At 42.2% G+C, this 13,308-nt stretch overlaps 1 protein-coding gene across 1 annotated transcript; it reads right to left on the bottom strand.

The window, feature by feature from the left end:
- Window positions 1-924: 924 nt before the first annotated feature.
- Window positions 925-13,079, bottom strand: LOC139466790 (uncharacterized). Its single transcript, XM_071248479.1, has 12 exons — window positions 12,814-13,079; window positions 10,975-11,124; window positions 10,109-10,211; window positions 9,903-9,955; window positions 9,067-9,159; window positions 8,293-8,493; window positions 7,180-7,344; window positions 6,267-6,396; window positions 4,378-4,523; window positions 3,722-3,818; window positions 3,023-3,079; window positions 925-2,697 (listed from the first exon to the last, which is right to left on the bottom strand). Exons 1-12 carry the CDS (start codon window positions 13,039-13,041, stop codon window positions 2,624-2,626), a joined length of 1,497 nt encoding a protein of 498 aa, XP_071104580.1. The 5' UTR covers window positions 13,042-13,079; the 3' UTR covers window positions 925-2,623.
- Window positions 13,080-13,308: the final 229 nt, after the last annotated feature.

Below are 13,308 nucleotides of genomic sequence, written 5' to 3'. Positions count from 1 at the left end.
ATCCCGAGTGGTTTATTCTCCCTGCACTTTTATATTGTACGATAAATAACGACCACGGGTCGTTTATTTCTTATATAAGATACCAACATAATAATGTACGTCCTCTTTAAGCATATATAGCTTTAAACATATATTTACCCGTATTTTAACAATGATGACTCCTAAATAGAATCCAACCTCGGCAATGTCGGACAAGTCCATTTTATGAACAGGTGGGTTTGGTATTGGTATGTCCCACATATTCTCACAAGCCTCACGTCGATTATCCGTACCTTTTCTCCCAGTACCGATCATCATATCTCTCCCAGTCTTGGATGCGATCGTTTGGCCACTCATGACTGCGTCTATCTACGTTGCCCATCTACACATATGGAGAACAACCCACTCGACACTTCACACTAAAAAATAACGTCGTCCAATAGATGTCGTCATCAAGTTGCGAGCGCATATTCGAATCTCCAGAAATGACGTCCTGATATGTCTGTCCGTCTGTTACTTCGGGCTTTCCTCCCACATTAAGCTGACACGCCGTGATTTAACTGGAATACTGTTAAAAGCGGCGTTAAACCCAACTCATTCACTCGTGCGTGCGTGCGTGTGTGTGTGTGTGTGTGTGTAAATAATAAATATTATGAAAAAAACTCCTACTGAATTTCTTGACATCAAGATGTATTTCTTGCCAATAAAATTCAATACATGTTTCCAACAGACGCCAGACTTAGGAAGCCCTTTTACGTCAAAAACAACCGTATAAACTACTTTTACTACAACTACTACTACTAGACGAAGTATCTTATCAGCTGGTCGTGCTTTGTTAATTCTCAATATGAATCAGACAACACAAACATTTATTACATATTTATTTACATATTTACACTGCGACAGTTGAAAACCATGGGTATTGTTATGGTACTAACCCTTAAAGGTCATAATCAATTCACAGTGATTAAACTGACAACATCAACATCAACCACTGCACGTTGTGGACCGGCCTTGTGCCCAGTACATCACATACTGCACTTATACAAGATTATTACTCACACCACCGGACGCTTATCAGTATGTGGAAGCGTTTCATGGTCACACATGCCACAGGATTGTTAGTTTCATTTGGTCGTATGCACACATCAATATTGATGTAAGCCTTAAGACGGCGGCCTGTAAATAATCAAGGCTGGGCCACTAAAACCAGTGGTGGATACCATGAGCAACATCCAACGCCGTCGGGGCACGATGATACACAAATAAACGAGCCTGAACACTTGATATGTGTTGAGGCGCCTCGAAAGAAACACAAAGGTTGATTGGGACACCCTAGACTAACATATAGTCTCTGAAATGAACATATCATACAGAAAATAAAAATCTAATAAAAAGGGAGCCCAGTGATTCTCTTCATTTTCAGATACTGATACTGCAGTGATCTAGACTTGCCAAACATTATAGACTTGCATGGGCTGTATTTGATATAAATGTATCATGGTCTGTAAGACAGACTAGGGACACCCTGTAACCTAGGCTTCCGACGGGGATATCATGCCCACGTTGGCGTTGTACATTCACCACTTGCATTGTAGACTATGCTGTTGTATCATCGCGGTCTGTAAATAGTCTCGGATCCGGTCTTCAGCAACTCGTGCTTGTCAAAGGCGACTATGCTTGTGGTGAGAGGCTACTAACGGGATCGGGTGGTCAGGCTCACTGACTTGGTTGATTCATGTCATCGTATCCCAATTGCGTGGATCGATGCTCATGATGTCAATGACTCGATAATTTACAGACCGCGGTCATATATCTGGAATATTTATTGCTGAGTGCGGCGTTAAACAACAAACAATCCAACAATCAATCACAGCATGATCAACAATCCAGCCTGGAGTGTACGGCGAGCTCAACGAGCCAAGTTACACGGCTGTAATACTTTTTCGGCAAGTCTGAGTGAGTGAGTGAGTTGGGTTTAACGCCGCTTTGAACAATATTCCAGTTACATCACGGCGTGTCAGTTTAATGTGGGAGGAAAGCCCAAAGAGATGATCTGCACAACAAATTGCGGCGATTTTACAACTGGGCCACCTGTGCCTCCCCCAACCCCTGCAACACAGCAAGTCATATTCATATTCTGAAGGAAAGAAGCAAGGCAACAACTATAAATTTCCTTATATACACGAATATGCCCAGATAGCTTCATCAAATATGGTTAAAAACCAGAGTTATTATCTAACATTTGAATCTGTACAATTTCATAGATATGAAACTACCGGAGCACTGATTTTTCACAATTTCTGCTGTTTCTATATGATTTCTATTGTGTTATACGATCAGTGTATATTTTCACGAACTTCAGGATTATCTGAAAGTAGCTGCTGGTGAAAGTGCGTGTACAGGGTCCCATTTACCATGTAAATGTCAGTGCTGACACTCTGACTTAATTATGTTCCATCAACCGCATACTGAGCACTCTTCCGTCGAACTTGATGCATAGTCAGGTGCAAAATAGGAGCCGGTTTTGTTGAGCCACAAAACAAGTTCTAAAAACACGTGTGACGTGAGTGTCAAGTCAAGACGTGTTGGCGACATTGTGCTGGCAACACAAGTAACAGATGAAGACAGACGGAAGGTCACTTCACATGACGACGCAAGCCCGCTTTCGTTTGTTCTTTCTCTGTGAGGCAGTTGATGAGGGAAGGCATGACGGAACTGAAACAGAAGGTAAACTGTGAATGAGAGAGAGAGAGAGAGAGAGAGAGAGAGAGAGAGAGAGAGAGACCACATGCACATTCAAACAACATCACAGTTGACATATATGCTTTGTTTGTTTGTTCGTTTGTTCTTTAACGCCGCACTCAGCAATATTCCAGCTATATGATCGCGGTCTGTGAATATTAGAGTCGGGAACAGATAGTCTGGTGATAAACACCATGAGAGAGAGAGAGAGAGACCCGTCCCCGCCAAATATGGAGCTATTTTAAAAGTAGGCACAATGTCAGTCAGAACCAAGATGTCCAAATATCAACGCGCCTACCTCGTGCTGAGGAAGAACTCGATGCTCCAAACATCGGACTGTAACTACTGCAGGGGGCTGAAATAAGAGATATAGCCTCTTGAACATATATCTATATTTTTGGTGAGGATCAAATTTATTAAATGAAACTATATCTGCCCGGAACGGACATTGTGCCATTAAAAATTTCAACATATCTAGGTTGTTGTTGTTTGTTGTTGTTGTTGACCACCCGATCCCGTCAGTCACCTCATATAACAAACATGGTCGCCTTTTTACGACAAGCATGACCTATTCTACCCTGAATCTTCACGGGTTATCTCTAGATGTTCATACTCCTGGCGAAATGGAAGTGAAAAACTCATGTGACATCATGTGTTAAATGACGCAGGATGTACCGCCCTGTAGCACCCAATTAATGGAGGCTTACGTAACGCCGCACTCAGCAATATTCCAGCTATATGACCGCAGCCTGTAAATAATCGAGTCTGGACCAGACAATCCAGTGATTGATATCATGATCATCGATCCACGCAATTGGGTCATCGATGGCATGCATCAACCAAGGCAGCGAGCCTGACCACCCGATCCCGTTAGTCGCCTTTTACGACAAGCATAGTCGCCCTTCACGGCAAGCATGGGTTGCTGAAGACCTATTCTACCCTGGAATCTTCCCGGGGCCGTATCTTAAGAACATCAAGGTGAAAAACGTTTACCTACCGACGTATTTAACCCACTGATCGTCATTTGCTTGGTAGGAGAACTGGGGAGTGTCCGTGGCGTGTGATACATTCCACCAGTCGGCTAGCACGTTGCGCTGGAATCAGGAGTGAGTACGTGAGGTTTTACGCCGCTTTAAGCAATTATATGTCGTGTTCATTGTTTCCTGTAGGTTAAAGTATGTCTTTGTTCCTATGCATACAAATAGAGGTATACTTTGGTCCTTGAATAACACATTATATTCCTGATCTATTAAAAATCCATGTTTATCATACTATCTCAACCGTTGTATACAAGCCTTTCATCATTAGTTTTATCATGTTATGTTTGTTTGTTTGTTGTTTTACGCCGCACTCAGCAATATTCCAGCTAAATGATGGCGGTCTGTAAATAATCGAGTCTGTACCTGACAACCCAGTGTTTGACATCATGATCATCGATCCACGTGATTGGGATACGATGACATGTATCAACCAAGTCAGCGAGCCTGACCACCCGATCCAGTCAGTCGCCTCTAACGGCAAGCATGGGTCGCTGAAGACCGTTTTATCATGTAAATGCATCTGCTCACTTTATATACTTTATTACCATCCACCTTGAAATGGTTAATAATGCATTAAAAAGCACGAACAAAAACTCATTGATATTTATCATACATCTTTTTTCGCTTTAGCTTTCGTCTCGGGCGATTTTTCCTCCAATTGTTTGAACATTTCTTTCTTTTCCTCCGTCATTTCCCCTTTCTCTTCAATCTCTCGCTCAAAAGCGTCCAGTTGCTCTTCATTAGACTCCCGGTAACACACTGCAATAGATAATGTCAATTTCATGCCATGGTATGAAACTGTTCCAGAGATACTGGATGAATCCCGTGTAAAGACGGTACGTGTCTTTAAGCACTATAGCTATTCAGTGAGGCTTCCTGCAATATTAAAATCATTACCGACTGGCAAACGATTTCATATATAGAACATACTGTATGTTTTATGTGTTATTTGTGAGATGAGTCTATCAAAATATGGGTCGAGACGAGATGACCTATTGAACACATCTCAAGATGAATTCATAACTAAAACTAACACGTCAGGTGAGTTTGTCACTGTAAGCAATACGTCAGGTGAGTCTGTGACTAGATAATACGCTCAGGTGAGTCTGTGACTGTAAGCAATGCGTCAGGTGAGTCTGTGACTAGATAATACGCTCAGGTTAGTCTGTGGCTGTAAGCAATGCGTCAGGTGAGTCTGTGACTAGGTAATACGTCAGGTGAGTCTGTGACTGTAAGCAATAGGTCAGGTGAGTCTGTGACTGTAATACGTCAGGTGAGTCTGTGCCCCTAAAATAATACGTTATACATTACGTGAGTCTAAGAGTTTTAAGAACACATCTAGGTGAGGCTATGAGTTTAAGTTATACGTCCAAGTGAATCTGTGATTATACGTAATACGTCCAGATGAGCCCACGAGTTGAAATAATTCGTACAAGTGAGTAAGATTGTTTGTTGTTTAACGCTGCACTCAGCAATATCCCATCGAGTCTGGACCAGATAATCCAGTGATTGGCATCATGAGCATCGATCCACGCAATTGGGATACGATGACATGTACCAACCAGGTCAGCGAGCCTGACCACCTGATCCCGTTAGTCGCCTCTTATACAAGTGAGTTAGTGATTATATGCAAGATGCACAGGTGAGCCTCTGAGGCAACGGAACACCAGGTGAAAATGAGTATAAACGGTGACTACACGTAATGATGTCACGTGAGTCAACCACTAATACGCCCAGGTGAGTCTGTAACCATTCATGATGAGGTGTGGTGGGATCGTGAACAGAAGTTGAAAGATATTCGTTCGTACAAATCTAGACCTGCACATCAGTACACAAGAAAGTATGGTCAGTCTATGACGATACCTAATGACTGTGTAAGTCACGCGCCATGTTGGAAGGTGAGTAGATGGCAAATATTGAGTCCGTATTGTTTGTTTCTTGCCTTAACGCCACACTCAGCAATATTCCAGCTACACGACGACAGCCTGTGAATAAATTGAGTTTGGACCAGACAATCCAGTGATTGACATTGTGAGCAAGATCCACGCCGTCGGATACAATAACGCGCAATTAACCAAGTCACGAGCCAGACCACCCGCTCCATGTGATCCCCTCTTATGAGTAGCATAGGTTGCTAGGGCATATTCTAACCCGGAATCCCCACTGGGGAATGAGTCTGTACTAGTATACGGTAAACTACGTTTATAACGAACACGCTTATAACAAACTTACTGATATAACGAATTTATTTTTTAGTCCCGGCCAATTGTTGTATGTATGTTGTACATATGCTTATACCGAACTACGGTTATTACGAACCAGAATTAGTGGCCCCTTTGAGTTCGTTATAACCGTAGTCTGCTGTATCACATTGAGAGGTGACAACAGATATTCGGATATGACAAGGCCTGTACTGTAGGAACAACTGCACAACACGATCTCTCCCTGCTGATACTAAGATGTAAAGCACACTGTTACAACGATGCCAGAATTCTCTCCTACCTGCCAGAAACATATCTGTGATGACGTTGAAGTGACGGAGCTCCAAGAAGCATCCCCCGGATCTCTCGGCAAGTTCTTCGTAGAAAGGTTTGGCAGATGCTGAACTGGAGTTCGCTTTCACCCCATACACCTAGAAGTTAAGGGGTTAACTTTGAACATGAGGTATAGTTTGGTATGTGGCGAGGTGAAATGGGGTTTAACGTCGCGTCCAAGATTATTGCACGTATATAGCGACGTGCATGCACATGTGTGTGCGTGTGTGCGTGGCTGCTTGAACTAGTCCGGACTGATGCCGATTTATAGTGCTAGCTCACTGAGATATCATGCCGCAGTTAAACATGAATACCCTCAGACACAGTATACTGACCAGTCATGATCGAGCCGACCAGTCCTTGTTTTAGCCCCTTAATGCCGAGCGCCAGACAGGGTAACAACAAGTACCATCTTTAAACGTCTTTTGGTATGACACGGCCGGGGATCGAACCCCGGACCTTCCGCTAGACGGGCGGACGCCCTACCACTAGACTCAGACTAGGCGATCCCATTTTTGTATGTGTTTGTTGTCCTCTCCTATTAACACATGTTTCATTGCGTAATCGCAAATGAGAGAAACCACATGCACAAACAACATCACAGTTGACATATATGCTTTGTTTGTTTGTTCGTTTGTTGTTTAACGCCGCACTCAGCAATATTCCAGCTATATGATCGCGGTCTGTAAATATTAGAGTCGGGAACAGATAATCTCGTGATAAACACACTACGTAATTGGGTTACGGCGACATGCATCAACGAGCTCGCCGAGCCTGACCACGCAATCCACTTAGTCACCTCTAATGCAACAAGCGTACCTTGCTGGTGGCCTGTCTTAGTGTGTATCAAGATGACAATAACCTTATGAAGGACCACACACCTTGACGCCCATGCCTGTCAGTACGTCCAGTTCGTCCTTCCAGTTGATGTTCTGGTCAGTGTACGATGGGGGGTGGGGTTCGGCGTCTCCGATCACCACCAGTGCTTTGGCGGACTCCTCAGACCAGTCGAGTTGCTGAGCCTTGCGGAGCACCCACTCATAACACTGCAAAATCAGTCGCGGCAAGGTAATATTTACTGCAAATCGTGAAATTAATGCAAGAGGAGGAATAAAGTCTGTTTTTGTAGTCGGTTAAATAATTTGAGTTGTACGAAGAGGATGGTGTGGGAAGGGAAGTAACTCGAAGTTACTTGGTTCTAAATAGGACTCATAAAAAATAAGTGAGTGATGGAGTGAGTTGAGTTTAACGCCGCTTTTAACAGTATTACAGTTATATCGCAGAGTGTCAGCTTTATGTGGGAGGAAAGTCCGAAGTGATGCTGGTCTCAGACGTTTACCACTTCGTTGAAACCCACGAGCACGGGTATGGTGCCGACAAACCTAGAAACATAATCGGGGAGAACCGGGATTCGAACCCACAATCATAGGTTTCTGGCGTGCCCAAGGGACGCAACTCTGCACAGCGAATCGCGCCGCCTTAGACGACTGGGCCACCCGTGCCCCACCATAAAAAATACATGCCTTGGACAGCTACGTATTCTTTTTGCTGCTTTCCACGACTATTCCCATGAGCAACGTTTTGTATTCAGAGGACATGCGCCGTCTACATGACGCACGAAACATCGTGAAATGAAAAAAATATTAAAACTGATTTAGAACATTAACGTATACAGGGAGAGGAACCCTTTTATTAAATAATCAGGACACTAAACTTAGATAAGGGTTGAAATTGCGATAAATCTGAACAATCTTTGAAATAATATTACAAATGGATTATAAACTGGACAAAACTATCTATAAACAATCCTGAAAGAATACCCATCACTGGCACAATGGCGAGGAACATTAAAAAAACCATTTCACAGCTTAATGTTTCCATTTTATTGTGAGGTTCCTGTACCTTGGATGCCTGATAAGATGAAACAGTCCCTGCAGACCACCTTGGACTATGCAGTACTGATACTTTTAGACAATATTAAAAACGGTTCTTACCTCGGGAGTGTCGCCGCCGCCTGTCTGCGGTACATCCATGGCGAAACTGACCAGTCTTTGGACATCTGACGTCAGGTCAATCGACCGCAGGACGTATTGGGAACCTTGGTCACAGTAGTCTCCGTGGGCAATGAGGCCGATCCTGATGGACGGGATGTCGGCGATGAGGCGCAAACACGTGTCTCGCAGCTTCCGTCGGACCTACAGCAGGTTAACTGACTGTGAGTGTCGGTGAGCTGTTGGTTGTTTCAGATACTAGGGAACTGAACATTGAACATGTTTCATTGTGTAGATTAACGTTATGATTACCAAGGCTATTCACTGTGCATGGATACTTTAAATTATTTACTTAAAATACACATGTTGCTATCTATAAGATAAAAGTGACGCATCATATTCCTACGGAAGCATTGGGTTTTTCTTGAAATTTCAAGATACTAAGTTGAAATTTCAAGACACACAAGTTGAAACTTCAAGAAACTAATTTTTAATTCCAAGATGTTATGTTGAAATTTCTAGATACTACGTTGAAATTTCAACTTGGTATCTTGAAATTTCATCTTAGTATCTTGAAACTTCAACTTACGTATCTTGAATTTTCAACATGCCATGTTTATGTCTCAAAGTAAAGCATGTTCCTTTACGGCTGAAACGTCTTAAAGCTGGAGTATTGTCGGGTGCGGCGTTAAACACCAAAGGCACAAATAGAGTATGGCATTTGGAAATACAATATGAATATCGTCAATGTAACGTTCAATATAAGGGAAAACTTACCTCATTTAAACAGCTGTACATGCTCCCTGTTGTGTCGAAGGAGAAAACGACCTCCACTCGCCGGCCTCCATTGTCAAAACTACCCATGATCTCCTGTAAAAAGAAGGGAGACGATTTTTTCATACTAGCTCTTACTTCGCTATATAAGCTGAGGAGCAAAGGAAACTATACTTCTCAGCTGATTTCATCCTGTGCATCCAAAAAATAAACTGTATTGGCGCTTAGTCAGGACTCACTAATTTTAATTAAAAAATTTTTAAAACAAAATTTGATTTAAAACTTTTAAAGATTAAAAGAAGAATCGCATAATACACAACTGTTGATAGGTATCTTAATCATCTTATCTTTGAAAATCAATAAATTTGCTTTTTGTCGGCCCAAATTTACATGGTAGGGGTCATGTGAAGCAAATTCATTTCTTACCCCAGTCTCCATTGAACCCGTTTATTTTTACATACGATTACCCAGCCACAGATTACCTTATACAAACCGTATGGTGGTGAAATAGACAACTTTAACAAAAGTTCTTTGAATTTCCAATATATAATCACGGTGTGAGAAACAGTGTGTATCGTATATTAACATGAAGATGGTCGACTTCAAGACACGATGCTCTGTACTGTTTGCAGTGTGTCCTCATAAACCATATTCCTTCTTCCGACAATATGTAAATATCACTTTTACAATATATCTCTATTGGGGGATAGGGGTCGTCTCATGGAAACGGTAAGTGATTAAGGAACAGATTGCTATTTAGATATTAAAATATAGTTCATGATTTGATTTTGCTGTGATTTACTGACAACGGAGTTCAAACACCTCAAGCTACAACTTACACAAAGCTGTTCCTGGTTTATTTCCTCAGATACCGGGGTCGCTGACGCACCCTCTGAAACATCAGTGATGACATCATGTCACAACCCATAGCGGAAGTATCATCATACAATAAATAACTGCAACTACAACTACAACAACTACAACTGCTGATGTTACTACTTGTATAAAATGATGATTAGGATGTCGATGATTTCGATTTACTTACCCGATATTTCAGATTCGACTTTTTTAATTTCCACTTTGATAACAGAGCCATCGGTGATCCCCGCATCCAACAAAGAAACACCTAGGAGTTGTCTCCCTTCACTCTGCAACATTGATTGTTTTGTAAGTGTTGATAGCACACTGTATTGGTTGGTTGGTTTTTTGTTTAACGCCGCACTCAGCAATATTCCAGCTATATGACGGCGGTCTTTAAATAATCGAGTCTGGACCAGACAATCCAGTGATTTACATCATGAACATCAATCCACGCAATTGGGATTGATGACATGCATCAACCTAGTCAGCGAGCCTTACCACCCGATGCCGTTAGTCGCCTTTTACGACAAGCATAGTCGCCTTTTACGGCCAGCATGGGTTGCTGAAGACCTATTCTACCCCGGATCTTCACGGGTCGATACCACACTGTGATGTTAAAACGCGCACGACCACACAGAATACGGCACTTGATAACGATTCCAAATATAGCCTGAAATATAGTCGTACAACACGCAATAGGTACATGCGCATTCTTCGGTGACCATATTATTAATGTGTGTGCTGTTCGTGATCACAAAATACTTCGGCAATGGATCTTTCTCTAAAGGGGGGCGGTCGGATAGCCTAGTGGTTAAAGCGTTCGCTCGTCACGTAAAGACCCTGGTTCGATTCCCGACATGGGTACAATGTGTGAAGCCCATTTCTGGTGTCCCCCGCCGTGATATTGCTTGAGTATTGCTAAAAGCGGCGTAAAACCATACTCATTCCCTCACTTTCTCTAAAGCATTTCTTTCAAAAACGATTCGGACATTAGTCCTTGGATTACTAGACCAACTCTCTAACATTTCGCCTAAAGTAGTCGCTACCTACCTTGAGGACGACGTTGGTAAACGACACACATTCCGCCTCTGCTATTTTGTTTTGTAGGTGGCGGAAATCGTTTGTATTCTGCATGGCATACTCCTCAGTGCGGCCGTCCGGGAACTTTACCAGCAAGTTCAGCAGCTTTGGAGTGACTATCTGAATACAACGAATTTATGGGTTATCAGTTATAGACCTACTCTTCTTACAACAAATATATTTTGAAATTTTTACGTAACAAAAATTGAAGGGGAGAAAGAAATGTTTCTAGCGCCCAAAACTGGCTTCCACCGTAGATAGCGCTTACGTGAGATAAATCGTTACCTCCTAAGATGACCTAAGCTGGGCCCCGTCTCTAATGCGCAAGTTGACGACGCACATAGGGAGCCGGGAAATGTTGAGCCAATATCTTGAAAGAATAGACGAATGGACAGCTCAGTCTTCTCAGCTTAGGAGAAAAAGCTACACTGTGTAAAATCTGTATTTTGCTTTGTTTACATTTCAAACAAGTGCAGTTTTTCGAGCACAGCGTTCCTTTTCACACCTTAAATAATTTGCTTGATTTCATCAAGCCACTTTGTATTGGTGACAAAGACCATTGGTCATTTGATTCTAAAATGTATGAGGAATTCAAGGATGTGTGTATCGCAGCTCAGTTTGGAATATACATGATGTTACAGGCGTCTCATTACCGGTGTGCCTGAAACGTAATTTTGTAAATACTTTCTAATATGGCGGAAAGTTCACTTCGGCGTTCGTGTTTGCGTATTTTACAAAACATTCGAAACGATTGTAGGGTTATCGGAGACGTTTTGGAATGTTCATTGTTGATTTGATAGATACCCGTGATCACTAATATGCCATTTTTGAAATTCATTTCTCCGAGTAAATATCCGAAATTTAGATTTCAAAACATGCTGTAAATATCGCCGTGAATGGTGATTTAGCAATGTGTAAAAAATGGCGCCATTAACGATGTACCTAATTTTCAGAGGTCATTTTCAGTACTTTTGCTTGGCCTAAAATGCCAGTGGATGATATCATAGAACAGGGAATTTCCCACATTATTAGAAAATGTGAAGTGTATCTGTGTGCATGATGTATTTTGAATTTTATTCGACTTCAAAGTGAGGGTTGTAGAGGAGGGACCCTGTGTCCCTGTGGCATCCAGGGGGTTAAGGATTACCTCACAATGATTGTGACATGGACGTGACTATGACGTCACGATAAAATGGCACTATGCACTAATCACTCTGCCACTGAAACTGGTAAACTGTATTATTTACACCCGGCAAGCTTCGGCGTTTTAAACATATATCGACTTGGGTTAATATAGTCGATATCAAAAGACACTTGGTGAGATTCTCTACAGAGCTATATGATATACGTATTATAAACAGACGACACACATACATGATTAAATATGCGGAGTGGCAGGGGAGGGCTTTCGACCGTGGATTTTATCAATGAATGTACGGTACAGCTGAACAAAACCAGTGCGTTGTATCTTATACATGGACAACTAAACAGGCAATTGTTAGTCCCGATATCTTGAAATAGCATTTACCGTATTTCCTCTATTAGACGCCCGGGCTTCTATTTACTTCGGACAAGCCTTTGACCCGGTGTCAATTAGAGGCCCGGCTTCTATTAATACCCCCATTATGTAATTTAGGTCCCAAAAAGGGATCATTAATTGTATCAATTGATTTTTTGCACTGAACAATTGATCCGGCGTCTATTAGAGGCCCGGCTTCTATGTTTTGCGCTGAACAATTGACCCGGCTTCTATTGGAGGCCCCCGCGTCTAATAGAGGAAATACGGTAGACATGTTAAGAACACCATACCTCAGCCTTCAGGATAGTCTCTGCCCGAACTCCGAGATATTCCAGCGAGAGGGACTTGTTGAGGACTTTCCCCTGGTATTTTATGCGGACCACCTCTTCAGCCACTTCCTCTTCCCGCGCGACACGCTCACAGACAGTGCGAATGGTGGCAGTTGGAAGCAAGTCGTACTGACAGTTTCTGCCTGTCGGCAATTTTACATACACATCAAGACCGGACTTGGCTGCCATTTTCGTTGAAATTTTTCTGTTGCTTCTATGTCCGACAAGTTGCTAATACAAGTTTGGTTTGCGGATACAACAAATCTTGCCATTATTAATAACACGAGGCTCCATGTACTAAAGATAGCAGCCAATCAAAATTGCGTCTATTTTAAGACACGGCAGCTCGTCTAATTTTAGATTTAGTAACGCGAACTGATTATGTTGATAAGCATTTTTCCCCGTATTATATATGTTATTATTAAGATATTTACACACAGTTTGTCCATATCACTA

Source organism: Haliotis cracherodii, unplaced genomic scaffold, assembly GCF_022045235.1.
Source record: "Haliotis cracherodii isolate W230 unplaced genomic scaffold, xgHalCrac1.p SCAF_1, whole genome shotgun sequence".
In the NCBI taxonomy this organism is placed as follows: Eukaryota; Metazoa; Mollusca; class Gastropoda; order Lepetellida; family Haliotidae; genus Haliotis; species Haliotis cracherodii.
The sequence above is the reverse complement of the archived record's forward strand: the minus strand, read 5'-3'. Positions and strand labels throughout refer to the sequence as shown.

Bases quoted from the DNA above. Each gene is read 5' to 3' on its own strand.
- LOC139466790 (XM_071248479.1), bottom strand. From the start codon at position 13,041: ATGGCAGCCAAGTCCGGTCTTGATGTGTATGTAAAATTGCCGACAGGC. The intron at 7,345-8,292 runs GTAAGAACCGTT...CTGATTTTGCAG, and splicing joins GCGGCGGCGACACTCCCGAG to TGTTATGAGTGGGTGCTCCG. The intron at 6,397-7,179 runs GTGTGTGGTCCT...CTTAACTTCTAG, and splicing joins TGACAGGCATGGGCGTCAAG to GTGTATGGGGTGAAAGCGAA.